At 51.0% G+C, this 14,069-nt stretch overlaps 4 protein-coding genes across 4 annotated transcripts; 2 read left to right on the top strand and 2 right to left on the bottom strand.

Annotated features, from left to right (window-relative positions):
- Window positions 1–2,184: 2,184 nt before the first annotated feature.
- On the top strand, window positions 2,185–2,492 carry N7539_003057 (uncharacterized protein; the record flags this gene model as incomplete). The annotated part of the gene is made up of 2 exons (XM_056932660.1): window positions 2,185–2,200; window positions 2,293–2,492. 2 exons carry the CDS (start codon window positions 2,185–2,187, stop codon window positions 2,490–2,492), a joined length of 216 nt encoding a protein of 71 aa, XP_056792619.1.
- Window positions 2,493–5,956: 3,464 nt separating this feature from the next.
- On the bottom strand, window positions 5,957–8,434 carry pmt4 (dolichyl-phosphate-mannose-protein mannosyltransferase; the record flags this gene model as incomplete). Its single annotated transcript, XM_056932661.1, has 3 exons — window positions 5,957–6,411; window positions 6,486–8,127; window positions 8,204–8,434. 3 exons carry the CDS (start codon window positions 8,432–8,434, stop codon window positions 5,957–5,959), a joined length of 2,328 nt encoding a protein of 775 aa, XP_056792620.1.
- A 2,484-nt stretch (window positions 8,435–10,918) lies between these two features.
- Window positions 10,919–12,318, top strand: N7539_003059 (arsenic resistance protein; the record flags this gene model as incomplete). The annotated part of the gene is made up of 4 exons (XM_056932662.1): window positions 10,919–11,183; window positions 11,257–11,399; window positions 11,483–11,569; window positions 11,659–12,318. The coding sequence occupies 4 exons, from the start codon at window positions 10,919–10,921 to the stop codon at window positions 12,316–12,318; spliced, it is 1,155 nt and encodes a 384-aa protein (XP_056792621.1).
- Window positions 12,319–12,793: 475 nt separating this feature from the next.
- N7539_003060 (uncharacterized protein) lies at window positions 12,794–13,948 on the bottom strand (the record flags this gene model as incomplete). The annotated part of the gene is made up of 1 exon (XM_056932663.1): window positions 12,794–13,948. The coding sequence occupies one exon, from the start codon at window positions 13,946–13,948 to the stop codon at window positions 12,794–12,796; it is 1,155 nt and encodes a 384-aa protein (XP_056792622.1).
- Between the last annotated feature and the right edge of the window lie 121 nt (window positions 13,949–14,069).

Genomic DNA, 14,069 nt, shown 5'->3' on the forward strand with positions numbered 1-14,069 from the left:
AGAGAAACGATCCCAAACAATGCAGCAATGACGGATCAAACCTGTCGAGCGTGGAATGAAGCATGGACCAGGGAAAAGAAAAAAAACGAGGTCCAAGCAAGGAAGAATTGCCGGGGAACAGAGGGCAACCGAGTCGATCAGACGGACACGGGGGGGGGGCCGTAGTAAGTCCGAAAAGTCGTCTTTGTAGAGCAGAAGCTTCTGGACGGAGACGATAACCGGACGAGGGCAGCAGGAGTTGCTGGTCGTTCTTGCGGCTAATCCGAGGGCTGCGGCAGGAATCCACTGGGATGGGATTGGGAAAATTTCCGCCGCAAAGCTTTGTGTCCTTTTGTGAACCCTATAATTATCCTGGGTCCTGAGGGACGAGCGAGACACCGTAGTGGATGGAGGGTGGGTAGCTTTTCCCCTGAGACGGATCGGATCACCAGTTGACGGTCAGGCACCACGATGGCGGAGTGGAGGAGCAAGTGGAATGGGGGGATGGTGGGTTGATTTTAGTGTTTGATCAGCGATGGTGGTTTCCAGGGCGTCCCAGCTGCTGCACGGCGCGATGCCGGACTGGGAGAGCCACGATGAAAGTATGAAAGACGATGACCACCGTCCACACCCGAGCAGAAGAGAGAGAGTGTGTGGGAGTGAGTGACTGGGGGCTGATCACAGATGGAACTAGGGTCTGACTGGATGAGAGAATCCAGGAGAGCGCCGCATGGAGATTTCTACCGGGCAGAGACTTGTGTCTCGATACTCCAGACTCCAGAGCGCAAAGACGCGATGCGACGGGCACTCCGCTAAGAGGGCGAGTCCGCTGAACATGCAGCAGCGAGTCCGATCGGGCAGAGTGGAGTCCGGTGGGAGAGCCCAAAAGAAGGCGCGAAAGAAGTGGAGAATGGAACTGGGAAACTGGCACTGCGATACTCGATCCGGAGGGGCGTGTGGTGGATCCGTTTGGACACAACGGATGAATGGAGTGAACGTCGACTGGAGATGGTGGAGACGTCGGGTTTGGGGGTTGGGAAGAGATGGTCAGGCGTGAGGACTGAGAAGAATGGAAAGTCACTGACACTTATGATAGTAGTACCGGAGAGTGTAGTTACGGTGGTATGATCTACGACTCGTGCGCGGCTCTACTACCAGTGCGATCCTAGAAGACCGCAGTATGCGAGGCAAGTACAGAACTTCTTCCTGTTACACTCGCTGGACGTTCAGTGACTCCCCCGAGTCCACAGTGAACAGGATGTCACGATAGCACGCTCATAGTACGACGATGGATTCCTCCCCCGAATCCCTGCGCCCGCGCAGCCCAGTTTGACCACGGCGGCCGGGAATGGTTCAAGGTTGCTGAGGAACAATGACATACATCCTGTCATGCCGACCGGACTCTCGGCATCCTGGTACGGTCTCCCGCGGTGACGGACTGACCGATTCAGCAGACCAGGTGACCGTCGCCAAGGGAGGCCCGTCAGACGCGGAATGACAGCTGAGTCCTGACAACTACGATGAGGCACCTGGATTCATACATCATATCATCAAGTACGACTCTTTCCGGGCTTGGGCTGTATCAGATGGAATGTGAGAGAGGTGAAGCTCTGAATTCATCGGTGACTACTACTGTACGAAGTTACTAACTAGTAACTAGTGACTGAGTTACTAGTACTAAGTTTACTAGTTAACTAGTCAACTCACTCCTAGTTAACTAACTACTAGTTAACTAACTACAAGTTAACTAGTTAACTCACTCCTAGTTAACTAGTTAACTCACTCCTAAATAACTAACTACTACTTAACTTACTAAGTGATTGAATAGATTCGCTAAACAAAGGTTTCGGAAAACATCAACATCAGCCATCAGCCACTCCGTATCCGCAGCCAACTCCGCTATGCAAAAATATGCACTGCACAAGGGGATATCATTGGAGAAGAGCAATTTAGTTTTCGATTCGGGGTCGCTTACCTACTGGAACGGGAAAGTCTGTCTTCCTCTACGAAACGTGTTCGATGAAATTGAAGCCAACCTGGGAACGAGTGTCCAATTCTATGTTGTTCAAGGTCCCTGGGACTGAGTGCCTGACCAACAGTACCAATTGGCATCTCCAGGAGAGCGCGCATCAACCACAAGAGTCAAAAGGACCCTCCACCAAGGGAGAGAAAGACTAGAGAAGATAACAGTCACAAACCTGTAGCATGGCGATCGGCGGCGGTAAGAGAACCTCTTTGGTCTATGCAGCATGTCAATGAATTCATTTGTCCATCCATATCCAGTCGTGTCCAGTTATGCACCATACTCCATAGTACTCTTGTCTGTGCACTACCAGTGGACAACTGGATACTGGATACTGGATACTGGATACTGGATACTGGACACGGGACTTACCTGGCAGGCTGGTACTCAAACATCCAACCCGACAGCCATCAACCACGGCTTTCTCGAGTCAAGCGCCCTGCAGGTGGCCACCTGGTCCGCTAGTCCGCATCTGGAATTGCAGAGGTGACCACCGACAGGGACCAGGTCTAGACCATCCCGGCGATGATCCCAATGCATTCCCACCATCTCGACCGATGACGATATCACTGGCCGGGGGAGGGGGGCCATTTGAATTAACCCATCTCAGGAACACTATATCTCTCAAGTCTCAAGCATGTGAGTCCAAGTAGCATCTAGGCCTTTCATTGACAATGGTCATGGTAGCAGTGCAGTAACTGGAAGTTATTGTAGTTGTACAGTCAACAGTGTACAACTGTACACATGCACCCTATCTGATCCTCCAAGTACTATGCCAGTATGCTCAGGTGCTGACGCTCTTATTGAGAACAATGGAACATCATACTCGCCTGGTACAAATGACAAACCACAAATAGCTCAACGGACATTATTCCACTCAGCAACCTCTGACCACTCAAGTGGCCATGCCCAGCACGCTGTCTCGCCCTCAGCCCGATGGATGACCGGGTCGCGAGGGCGCGACCGAGTCCGCACGGTGGCATGTGAATGGCCCTGGTTCCGCCCGTACAGCGGATCCAGGTGAGACTCGTTTACTAACTTTAGTACACCACCACACTAATCGTGCACTAGACGTGCTCGATGCTGCAGAGCAAGTTTAGTCAACTCAGACTGTCACTCATTCATGCTGACAGTGATATCATCCCGGAGGAGTCCCCCGCGAGGCGTCTGGCTCGCATGTTGCTTGATCTGAGTATGGAAAACGCCCTGCCACTACAAGTTCGGCTAGGACACTATCGAAAGGAGTCCACCCATTGCTGCCATGGACACAGTCAAGGACTAAGTTTGTCCTCAATCCTTATACAAGGAACACCTTTAAAGAACAAGAACAGGGTCTTTCTTCTGGTACACACTCATGCGGAGAAAGAGCCTATAAATAAAACAGGGTACACCGGCACAGTAGTAGGACTAGGAAGCCCCGAAATCCCGACCGTGGAAATCTCTATCATCGCCCCTCGGGACTCGGGTCTGCCCATGCCTCGGGCGGGCCCTGGACCACGATCAGGACCGACTCGGAGACTTCAGACGCAGACCTAAAGAACGCGGAGACTCGAGTTCAGATGGAGGCCAAATCAGCTCCTCTGAATCTGACTGTTGCAGACGTGGAGATCCCGACTGTCATGGAAGCTATCATATACATCGCGCAACGCTTGTACTGTATTCTGTCGTGAGTCGTGACTGTAGTCAGTACAAGCGTACATTACAGGGCCTGCCGTCGCCGCAAAGAGAAAGGGTTCGTCGAGACCGTGTGTCTCGATTATCGTCAACAGATTCAAAATAATGCCGCATTGCTACCGAGGGTAACACTTTATTACTGATCATATATAGTTAGTTCATGCTACCTACCGACCTAACTTCTACATCTAGATACGAGCCACTAGCCACTCGCCATTATTACTATACAAAAACACCACAGTAGTATATTTCCATCACCGAGTGTTGAACCTACAGTACAAGCAACCCACCGCAAACCATCCACCAGAAGTAGTTGCGAAATCCGGTAGGAACTGTCGTAGCTCTCACCCCTCGACCATGGTTGCCATTTCGTTCGTCCCAGATCTTATCATGATCCATCATCCCACCCAATCCCGACCGAGCCAAGGCTCCGCGGTTCGATCTACCACTTCTACTGGCTGGGCGGGAGAGAAATAGCCTCGGTACCTCTACCGAGGGACAAGAGGGACAAGAGGGACAAGAGGGACAAGAGGGACAAGAGGTACCTACGAAAACAGACAAGGATTGAAGAATGGATCAAGTGTGCAATACTATACAAGTAGATATTGTGCAAGCGTGCAGTACCCTGGTACCATACCTACTTGAGAGCTGCTTGGCTATTCAGACGGCTCTGGCTCTGCCTTTCGCTGTGTGCACTGCACTGTGAGTGTGCAGTACATCGGGAAAAAATTCCTGTGTATTGGTCTAGGTAGAGTGATGTCTATGATGGCAGAGGACATAGGACGCAAGGAATTGTCAACAGAACTCCAGGAAGGTCACCACTCTCGTAACTCACCTTAGTTACTTATCCTGTCTATCATCAAGTAAAAAGGGACCTACCCACAGCTCCATGCAACCACTTTTTCCATCTCTTCGACGAGGGCCCATCACTGCATCGTTGATATTCACCGCCGTATATAAAAGCAGCCCTCACATTCGAGTCCTCCCGTTTCTACCTGCTGTATCTCCCATGAGTTATCCACTCACACTGCCTAGTTTCTCCCAAGATCGAATCGACTTTGCATGATAACTTCCAAAGTCTGTATTTGCGATCTTTTCGAATCCTCCCGGGGACCTTGGCGTAAAATCACCACTCATACCTGAACCCTACTAATCGTACTGTATATCGTACTAGAAATGGTTCATCAGTGCATTTTACTTCTCGTTCTACATACTGAGTATAAACCCTCCCAGAAATAAGACCAATCACCCATTTCTCCAATTCCACGAGCAAAGCACGTCCAAAAGTTTTAGCAACTCTATTCCAAGCTTTGCCCGGAATATTGCGCGTCCATGCCTGCCATTGCCCTAATCCGGCGATTCCCACCGCCTCGCAATCCAACCCAACTCCAAGTAGGCCCAGACACACACCCACAGCCCGGTTGAATCACAGAGCTGGATTTTTTCTGACAGGCGACGTATACGGTAAGTACCTATCTAGCTCCAAAGCTACAGCCACGTCAAGGACGAATAGACAGGTGATGTAGCTGGAAATTTCATCATTATGATTGAATGTAGTCCATTCGCGGTACAAGCGTCGTCAGACTCGTCACTGCCACGAGAGGGTGTCCTGTTCATGGTGCATGTTGCAGTTTGCACGATCACCTGCATTTCTAGTCGGACAAGATTGTTTCCGCTTGATCTCGTTCTTCTGATATCGACCGTTTGCGCAGCGTGCTTTGCGGTCGCACAGAGCTCTTTCGGAATCTATGCTGAAGTAGGTGCCAGGTGGGCACATTGGACATTTGCGTCCATCTCACATGTGAGTTGGAATTGCGTAGCTCTCGGACTCGGGAAACCCTCGGCGGTTACACAGAATTTCTACCAGCATGGCAATAGCTCTGGATGTGGAACGCAGCGGAACAAGATAGATTATACCATGTCATCCCATGGAACTGGACGGCTGGAAAGGAAAGAAATTAAATCTTGAAATGGATTTTCGAGTTGACAGAATATATAGGTACAGACATGAAAGACGGCAAATCGAGGCGTCCGCTGGAACCAGGAGTCCGATTCAATTACCAAACCCATTATGTTCTACTCCGACAAGAAGAAAACACATAGTAAGCAAGATGACATGCATGCGCCCGTACATGATCAATTGTCGAAACTAAAATGCACATCGACATGCTTTGCCTGCCTCGCCTGGGATACCGCTCCATCGACTGTCGAGTTCGCTGCTTCCGACGTGGTACGAGTGTACCGTGGAGCAGCAAGCCCGAGAAGAAGAATGAGGCCACCTTATTTGGCAAAGTGGAGGTCGTAGTTCAACCACTTGCGGGCATTGACACCCTCGACGTCGAGCCCAGGCAAGCCGTAGGTTAAAGGAGCAAAGAAGACAAATCCGTAGATGGTGGCGGCGAGGATCACGCTGGTCGCAACCCAAGCGGCAATGACTGACTTAGGACCCATGCGCTCCTTGGCAGTGATGAAGCGACCCAGGCTGCGGTTGGCCTTGGCCTTGCCAGAAGGATCATCCTCGGGTGCTTCGGCGGTGGCCGGGTCCAGGGGCTCAAAGTTGAAGATGAACTCAATCAACGCTCCAGTCACCATCGTAGACGCCAAGTGAGACGGCAGATAGTGGTGCAGGAATCTTTGACGGCCCATGAGCCAGAAGGGGAAGTAGTGAGCGGCCCAGCACAGGAAGAGGAAACCGGTGCTGTTGTACAGACGCGAGCGGGCACCAGGTCCCCAAACTATAAGAGAAAGAGTATAGTGTTAGCCGATTGCTTGTCAGTGATGGTATGACTTGGGGGAAAAGAATACGTACTCTCTTCCAACGCGTCTACGCCACGGCGGAGAGACAGCTGATCTGCACCAACAATACCAGCAAAGACGGCCAACAGACTGCTGGCAATCCACCATCCAATCGGGTTGCCCAGGAAGTAGATCTGACCACGGGTCTCGTTCTTGGTCCAGAAGCTAACACCGCGCAGCAAGAATGGCCATTGGAAGGGCTCAGTGGCGTAAGGATGGCTGCTCGTCAAGGCATTGTTGTGGTGGAACATGGCACCCTGGAGCTCAAAGTACTTGCGCAGGAATGAAAGAGACTTGGGCTTGCGCTCTTCGCGAATGCGGCGAGGGCTGTCCTCAGCAAGGCCATCAATAGTCTCCGCAAACCACAGGTTGCTGGATGCGAGGATGTTCTTGTTGCCGTTGATCTCAGCCTGCTTGAAGCCCCATTCGGGCAAGGGGGTGGTGTGAGTCCACATGGCAACGCGGGTGGGCACGTGGATCAACTTGACCAAGCTGGCAAAGGTGCGGAACTCCTGAGCGGGCTTGCCATTCTCAATCTTGAGCTCGAACAAAGTGTCGTTGTGGCGCTCGCCCTCGGCAAGATCGGGGGTCACCGTTGTGAATTCCTGGTTGGTGGGGAAGTGTGGTGAAGCGACATCATGAGTCAAGAGGTAGCTGTTTGTGCCAACGTGGAATAGCTGGATAATGTCGCCGTTACGCACACTCTTGCCCTCATCACCATCTTCAAGAGGTCGAGTGGGAAGGATCTGCCAGAAGTTGTTGGTATCATTGTGAGGGTAACCGGTGACCTGCTGACCCTGGCTTGAGATACGGCCATCATCATAGCGCAAGGGATACTTCTCCCAGTGACTGTGAAGGAGGGTCTTGGTATCCTTGTGACGCAGAGTGATAGCATCATAATACTGCACTCCAACAGATTGCGCGGTCATGGCATTGTCACTGAGAGTCTCCTGGAATTCAGGGGACATGAACTCGTCACCAGGTCCAGAACGGCTGAGAACCGCAAAGTGGACTTGGAACCAGAAGAGGTAGAAGAAGAAGGGAATGACGATGAGCGCTACCAGACGAGCGGCAAAGTGCTTGATCCAGGTATACATGTCCAAAGCACCCTGGCGACGGTTGATGTCCAGCAGGTTCCACAGATCAATCATGACAGCAGCGCCGACGGTCACGAAAGTAAACACACCGACGTACTTGGTTGAAATAACACAGCTCATGCAGAAACCAGTCAGAAGCAACCACTTCCACCACTTGCGGCTGAACGGTTGGTGGCGCAGCTTGTAGAAGCGGACATAGCACAGGATGCTGAGAGCCATGGACAAGACCAAAGTGGAGTCCAAGAGAATCAAGCGGTCCTCACCAATGTGCGCATTGTCGAACACCATCAAGCCAGCGGCCAAGACACAAGCTGGGAGAGAGTATCCGGACTCCCACATAGTCAAGAAGACCACAGGGATAGTAAGCGCACCCAGAGTCGCGGGCATTGCGCGCAAAGCAAGATATGGTACTTTGTTGTCGATGTACGAGTCACCAATGTTTTCGAAGAAGAAATGGCCATCGTACCCGATCAACCAGCCCATGAAAGCGAAGAGGAGCTTGCCGAAAGGAGGGTGCACATCGAAGAAGTACATGCGCTGAAGGTAGTAGGAGGCGAACTAGCAATTCAGGCGGCGCTTGTCAGCTCCAGCTTCACGGCATTTCCGTTGTGTTCACTCCCGGGATATTGCTTACCTTGCCAAAGTGAACTTCGTCAAAGACGACCTCGTTGGGGTAGTCAATTCGATAGAATCGAGTTGCAAATGCCAGAACCGTGAGGACGATCATGGCCAGCCAATAATCCCACTCGGACTGATTGCGTGCAGCCACGACTGCAGGACGCAGCGTGACATTGTCTGATGGCTCTGCCACGAGTGTCTCCTTCTTGCCACCTCTCTTGCGGAGAGATGGAGAAGGCGACGACATTTTGGTGAAAGTAAAAAGGGGAATGAGAAAAAAGAGACCGATAGAGAATGACCGTGAAACTACCTAAAAGTAAATAGACTGCCGAAACGGTCTACTTGTCAGCAACGTCGCAACAAGAAGGGCAAGGGATAAAGAATCATCGATGGGGGTTATGGGCGAGGGTCTACCTCTCAACTCACCAGAATCACCAATAGGGCATGGCACTCCGAGTACGAGGCCGAGAAAGCTGGGTGCTGGACAAGGAGGCTCAAAGGAGATGGAGTTGACTGCTTGCGTGTCTTCTTGGTTCCCAGCTGGGCGGTGGCCTGAGCGGCCGGACACCCACCAATTCCACACGAGGATCTCCAGAGTTCAGACTCCACAACTTCAGCCTCATCCGGTGGCTGATGCTGGACGGGTGCTCTTTAAGGGGCTTGTGACCACATGCCAAAAGGAGATGGATTCTATTCCTTCCAGGGTCTTTATCAAAGCGAAAAACTCTTCGTTGATCAGCCACCATCTGGGATGCATCTGATCAAGCACAAAGTGTGAAATTAAGCTCGACTCAAGGATCGGTTACTTCGATCACGCCTTCTCCTTCATATTGAAAGCAGCAGTCCTTGGTTGAAAACAGCTTCAAGGTCTCTCGCAGGCGAGAATCTTGTCAAGTTTGCTGTGGAAAGAGGTCCATGATATGTTCAAGTCGTTTGAAGATGCAAGTTGACATCGCTTACTAAAATAAAGCCCAATGATCTTCTTGCCCAAGTAGGCTGATACTTTCACCTTAGTCGATCTGAATCGGAAGTGAATAGGGATATAGTCTTGATGGGACCTCACCGTACTTTGCCGATATTCAAAGATCGAATGATATTCCTGGCCATTATATGACAATGCAGCCCGGGACGGAAATAGGGGGTTTGTCTAAATGTTGAAGACACAATCTTGGTCATATAGCTGTTCAGGACTCCCCTACCGTCTGATGGATTCTTTACTTCTACTACCCGGTATGGTCGCTAGACTCGCTACTACTCACCCGGGAAGCAGTAGGTATTTGGTCATCACCACCAGTAAATCGATCTCTCTTCACAAATCCTCATAGATCCACAGAAGTGATGGGTAACAAGGTTCGTGATGGTCACGGACCAATGCTCTTCACATGAAATGATCCCGAAGAAACATACCAAAAGCTACTTCGTCGAAATCTTGCTATCTTTTAGAGGCTTCGCTTTGATTCACTTTGAATGAATATTGTCGCCTCTGGCGGAAGTGTAAGCGGCCTTTGCAAGTTCATAATACCTACGACCAAAGATTGTTCTATCAGATGAGCCTTCCGTCTGGTGTAAATACCCACAGCTTGTCCATCAAATACCAAAAAAGCAAAGAAACTCTTCATTCGACGACATGATCTTATTCTCGAAGTTGCAAGGAAAAAGAAAGCGATGTTGGCTCTTAGCTTAACCCTATCTGGGTTTAGCTCCTCTGCTCAGACTGATGGTAAATTTTGCTTCTAGCTTTGCCACATGATGTGTGAAATTCAGGTAGCGGTCAGGTTTTCCTGGGCTTATGGCTATTAGGTTATTGACAAGCACGCGCAAGTGATTTTCTTTTTCATTGATTCTGAAGATTGAAATAAAACTGCAAATGAGTTCAACTAGCAGGACTGTGTCAATCATAAAGGTGTTGCAGTAAAGGATACAATCAGCTATGATACGGCATCAAAAACATCATATTACCCTTTTCATCCTGAAAGCCAACAAGTGTTGTGTAAAGGTCTCGTTCGCATCTCCTAGTAAGATAGAATCTTCATGAATCAGATCCCTAGAACTTGTAGAGTTCTCTGCTAACCAAAGTAGGATAGCTGACTGTCAGAACTTGCATAATTGCGTAAGATCCCACATGTCACCCGAGGGCCGTAACTGGCTAATCGAACGACAGATGGCGATGTGATATGAAATCAGACCCAGGTACAGGTACGTACGGCAGGTACTACGAGTAGGTACTGAGTTGCACTACCTACTAGTACGCCTCTCATTCCAACCTGCCTAAACGCCAGGTACTCTCCATGGTAGTTGTTTTCGGAGCATTAAACACTTCTCGGAGCTCGCTGGTCACTGCCCTGCCCTGATTGGCGGGCCAGGTAAAGTTTGTCATTATGGAGCCTGGATTGGTTGGGACAGCGCCACTCCTTAGCCTTGTTGGGACTAGTGCGGCATCCGAGTATATCAAGGTGACTATCATCTCACGAGGGCGTTTTCGTATTTTCGACTTGTGCACTTCGAGCTTGGAGCTTTGAATTGAAAATTTGTTCTTTTATCGAAAGCATATGTGAGTTTGCGGTGGAAAAAGGTGCGGGTGGCTCAATGTTTCGAGTCATTGACTCGTTGTCGATCTTCAAAGGCTGACTGAGAAGAATATCATTGCAGAACATCATTCAGCACGAGTAAACGACCGTATATCGACAGAATGACCACTCTAAAGAGCACGCATTCTCTGTCTCAACAAGAAATGTCGCGTCCTGCGCCCACTTCAAATGCACTTTGTTCCAATGCCCAGGACCCAACCCTCAATGACCTCGAAAAGCAAAATGACCTACAAAAGCCAGATTCCCCAGCACAAACCTCCGTCATCAAGGGACTGGGCTGGCTAGACAGGTTTCTGGCTCTCTGGATCTTTCTTGCAATGGCAGTTGGAATCCTACTCGGAAACTTTGTGGAACAAACGGGTCCGGCATTGCAAAAGGGGAAGTTTGTTGGAGTGTCAATTCCAATCGGTATGTCTTCCGTTTGTGTCACATCTGATCGCAACAGAGAACGAGTTGGACTGACTTGAGTACTGTCTTCCAGCGATTGGTCTACTGGTGATGATGTATCCCATTCTGTGCAAGGTTCGATTCGAGTCATTGCATCATGCTTTCAAGCAACGCGCAATCTGGGTCCAGATTGGGTTCAGTATATTTGTCAATTGGATCATCGCTCCGTTTCTGATGGTAAGCATATGAGACACAGAGTGATTCGTCTTCTGAGGAGGTGACTTGAAGCACATATGCTGATATTTCCGGTTTTTCTTCAGCTCGGACTTGCCTGGGCATTCCTACCAGATGAGCCAGAGTTACGAGAAGGCTTGATTCTCGTCGGACTGGCTAGATGCATCGCAATGGTATGGTTTCCAACCACTTCCCATCCCAATCCTTCTTGATCACCACAAAACGAGACACACAAACTAAACGCCCCTTTCCTCCAAAACAGGTCCTCATCTGGACGGGGCTCGCCGGCGGCGACAACGAGTACTGCGCCATTCTCGTCGCAATCAACTCCCTCTTGCAAATGGTCCTCTTCGCACCTCTCGCAATCCTCTTCATCAACATCATCAGCCCCGCAACAAGCGCCAATATAACATTCTCCTACAGCACCGCCGCCCAGAGTGTCGCCGTCTTCCTCGGCATCCCCCTCGGCGCCGCGCTCCTCACCCGCTTCACCCTCCGCACCCTGACTAGCCCTCGATGGTACGACCAGGTCTTCATCAAGATCATCAGCCCGTTCTCACTGATCGGGTTACTCTTCACGATCCTGGTATTGTTCGCGTCGCAGGGCCGTCAGGTTGTGCATCAGATTGTTTCCGTGGTGCGTGTGGCTGCGCCCTTGATCGTTTACTTCGTGGTGATTTTCTTTGCGACGCTGTTTGTGGCGAGAAAATTTGGATTCGGCTATGAGTTGGCGGCTACGCAGAGCTTTACGGCCGCGAGTAATAATTTCGAGTTGGCGATTGCGGTGGCGGTTGCGACGTTTGGGGCGGAGAGTAATCAGGCGTTGGCTGCGACGGTGGGACCGCTGATTGAGGTGCCTGTTTTGTTGGGGCTTGTTTATGTTGCGAAAGTCATTGGGAGGCGGGCTGGTTGGGAGAAATAGGGGAACATTATAAAATGAGAGTTGTGAAGTGTTGTATTGCGAAGTTCATGTCGTTGACAAAAGAGATCCCGTCTATTGAGATCTGCATTTTGATCGATGTGTTGAAGTTTCATCTTGTAGCGTTCGACTTCTCAGCGCTACCTTTGCATAACAGAACAGTCACTTCCAAATCCCCTGCGTGCATTTGGGCGTAGAGACTTTCCATCTAATAATGTGACCGGGTTGTCAAATCATTCCATTGAAACACGAAAAGTTCAAACGCTAAGGGTACTGCCCAGTCAAATAAGAATACCCAAAACAAACTCCAACCGGCCATGGTGGCATGCGAAATGCTTCTTCTATGCATCGGGTCCTGTGTTCAAGTTCAAAATCGTCACTGCGCAAGTCGTTCGATTGGGGTTCGTTGGAGCAGAGTTTCCCGAGTGCGCGCTCTACGAGGGAAAAGCTTTAAATGGGAAAAGAGCGCACGTCGAGTTTACTCATCGGCATCGGTCACCTCCAGCAGCTCTAGCTCAGTGCGCACCATGCTCTGGAATTCAGCACGCGTCATGCCAGTCGCCTTGGCCAGTCTGAACAGACTCTTGATGCTGGTACCAATGTGCTGCTTGACTCCGACTTCGTATGAGCTCTGACTCTCCGCCTCTTGTTCCAGCTTTGCGACTGCTTCGGTGCCACTCGATGACACCGACGCAGGGCGTGGGTGACTGAGAGAGCGGGCCGCCGCATCGCCAGGTTCTTCGCCCGCGGCATAGCCGTTGGTACGAGCGAGAGACGAAGCTGGAACCGAGTCATGGACCTGCCGTCGCAGCAGATTGGCAAGCATATCGCCGTTCAGTGATGAGGGTCCTACCTCGGGCTGTTCTTCTCCCGGGTCATGATTATCCATCGCCGGTTGAACGTTTCCGTACTGTGAATAGTATGATGCCTCTGACAATCCTGACGGCTGGTGGGATGCGGCACCTGCCCGAGGCGCCGGAGTCTTGCTCCCCGGTGTTGCATCGTATTGGGCCCAGTAGTCATCATCGTCTTCCTCCTCATTCTCAGCAGCGTTCATCTGGATTGAACTGTTGTACGTCGCCTGGTCATCCCGTCGGTCGTCCATCACATCGGCAAAGAGCTTCTCCTGGGCTCGCTCATTGGCCTCGCCAATGGACTGCATCCACGAGCTATCGTCCTCGGCGGGGCCTTCTCGCGGAAGTAGTTCCGCGACACGCCAGCCCCGGCCACCACCCTGCTCATCGTCTGGACACCATAGGTAAATGACCGTCAGGTGAAACTCGGGGAGCAACAGTCGAGCCTGAAGCGTCTCGTCATCGATGCGCTTATACCCGATGGGAATGTCATCGGGCATGTCGATCTCGCCCGAGACGGGGTGGGGTTCAAAAGTGGACTCATCGACGATACTCTGCACACGCTCGGCTTTGGTCGTGTCCCAACATAACAGACGCAGCCACGACTCGGAGGAGGAAGTGGACACGGATGTCAAAAATTGCGTTCGCTGCCGCAGAATCGGAGAGAGTAACGGGAGAAGAGCTGGTGGCGGGCGCGGAGAGACAAACGCGGTGGGGAGACAAGCAAGAAGCGGAGGAAGCAGAGTTCTGGGATCGGGAGGGCTGATCAATTCGACCATGATCGGCGGTGGGAGCGATGGGTAATGTGCTGAGGCAGAGGGAAGGAAGGTGTCACTGTGTTTTGAGCTGTCCGAGGAGATTGGAAGACCGAGTGGGAAGTCGAAAGAAAAGCTGTCTGTT

The sequence above is a fragment of the Penicillium diatomitis genome (genome assembly GCF_028827545.1).
Source record: "Penicillium diatomitis strain IBT 30728 chromosome Unknown utg000003l_segment0_segment0, whole genome shotgun sequence".
Classification (NCBI taxonomy): Eukaryota; Fungi; Ascomycota; class Eurotiomycetes; order Eurotiales; family Aspergillaceae; genus Penicillium; species Penicillium diatomitis.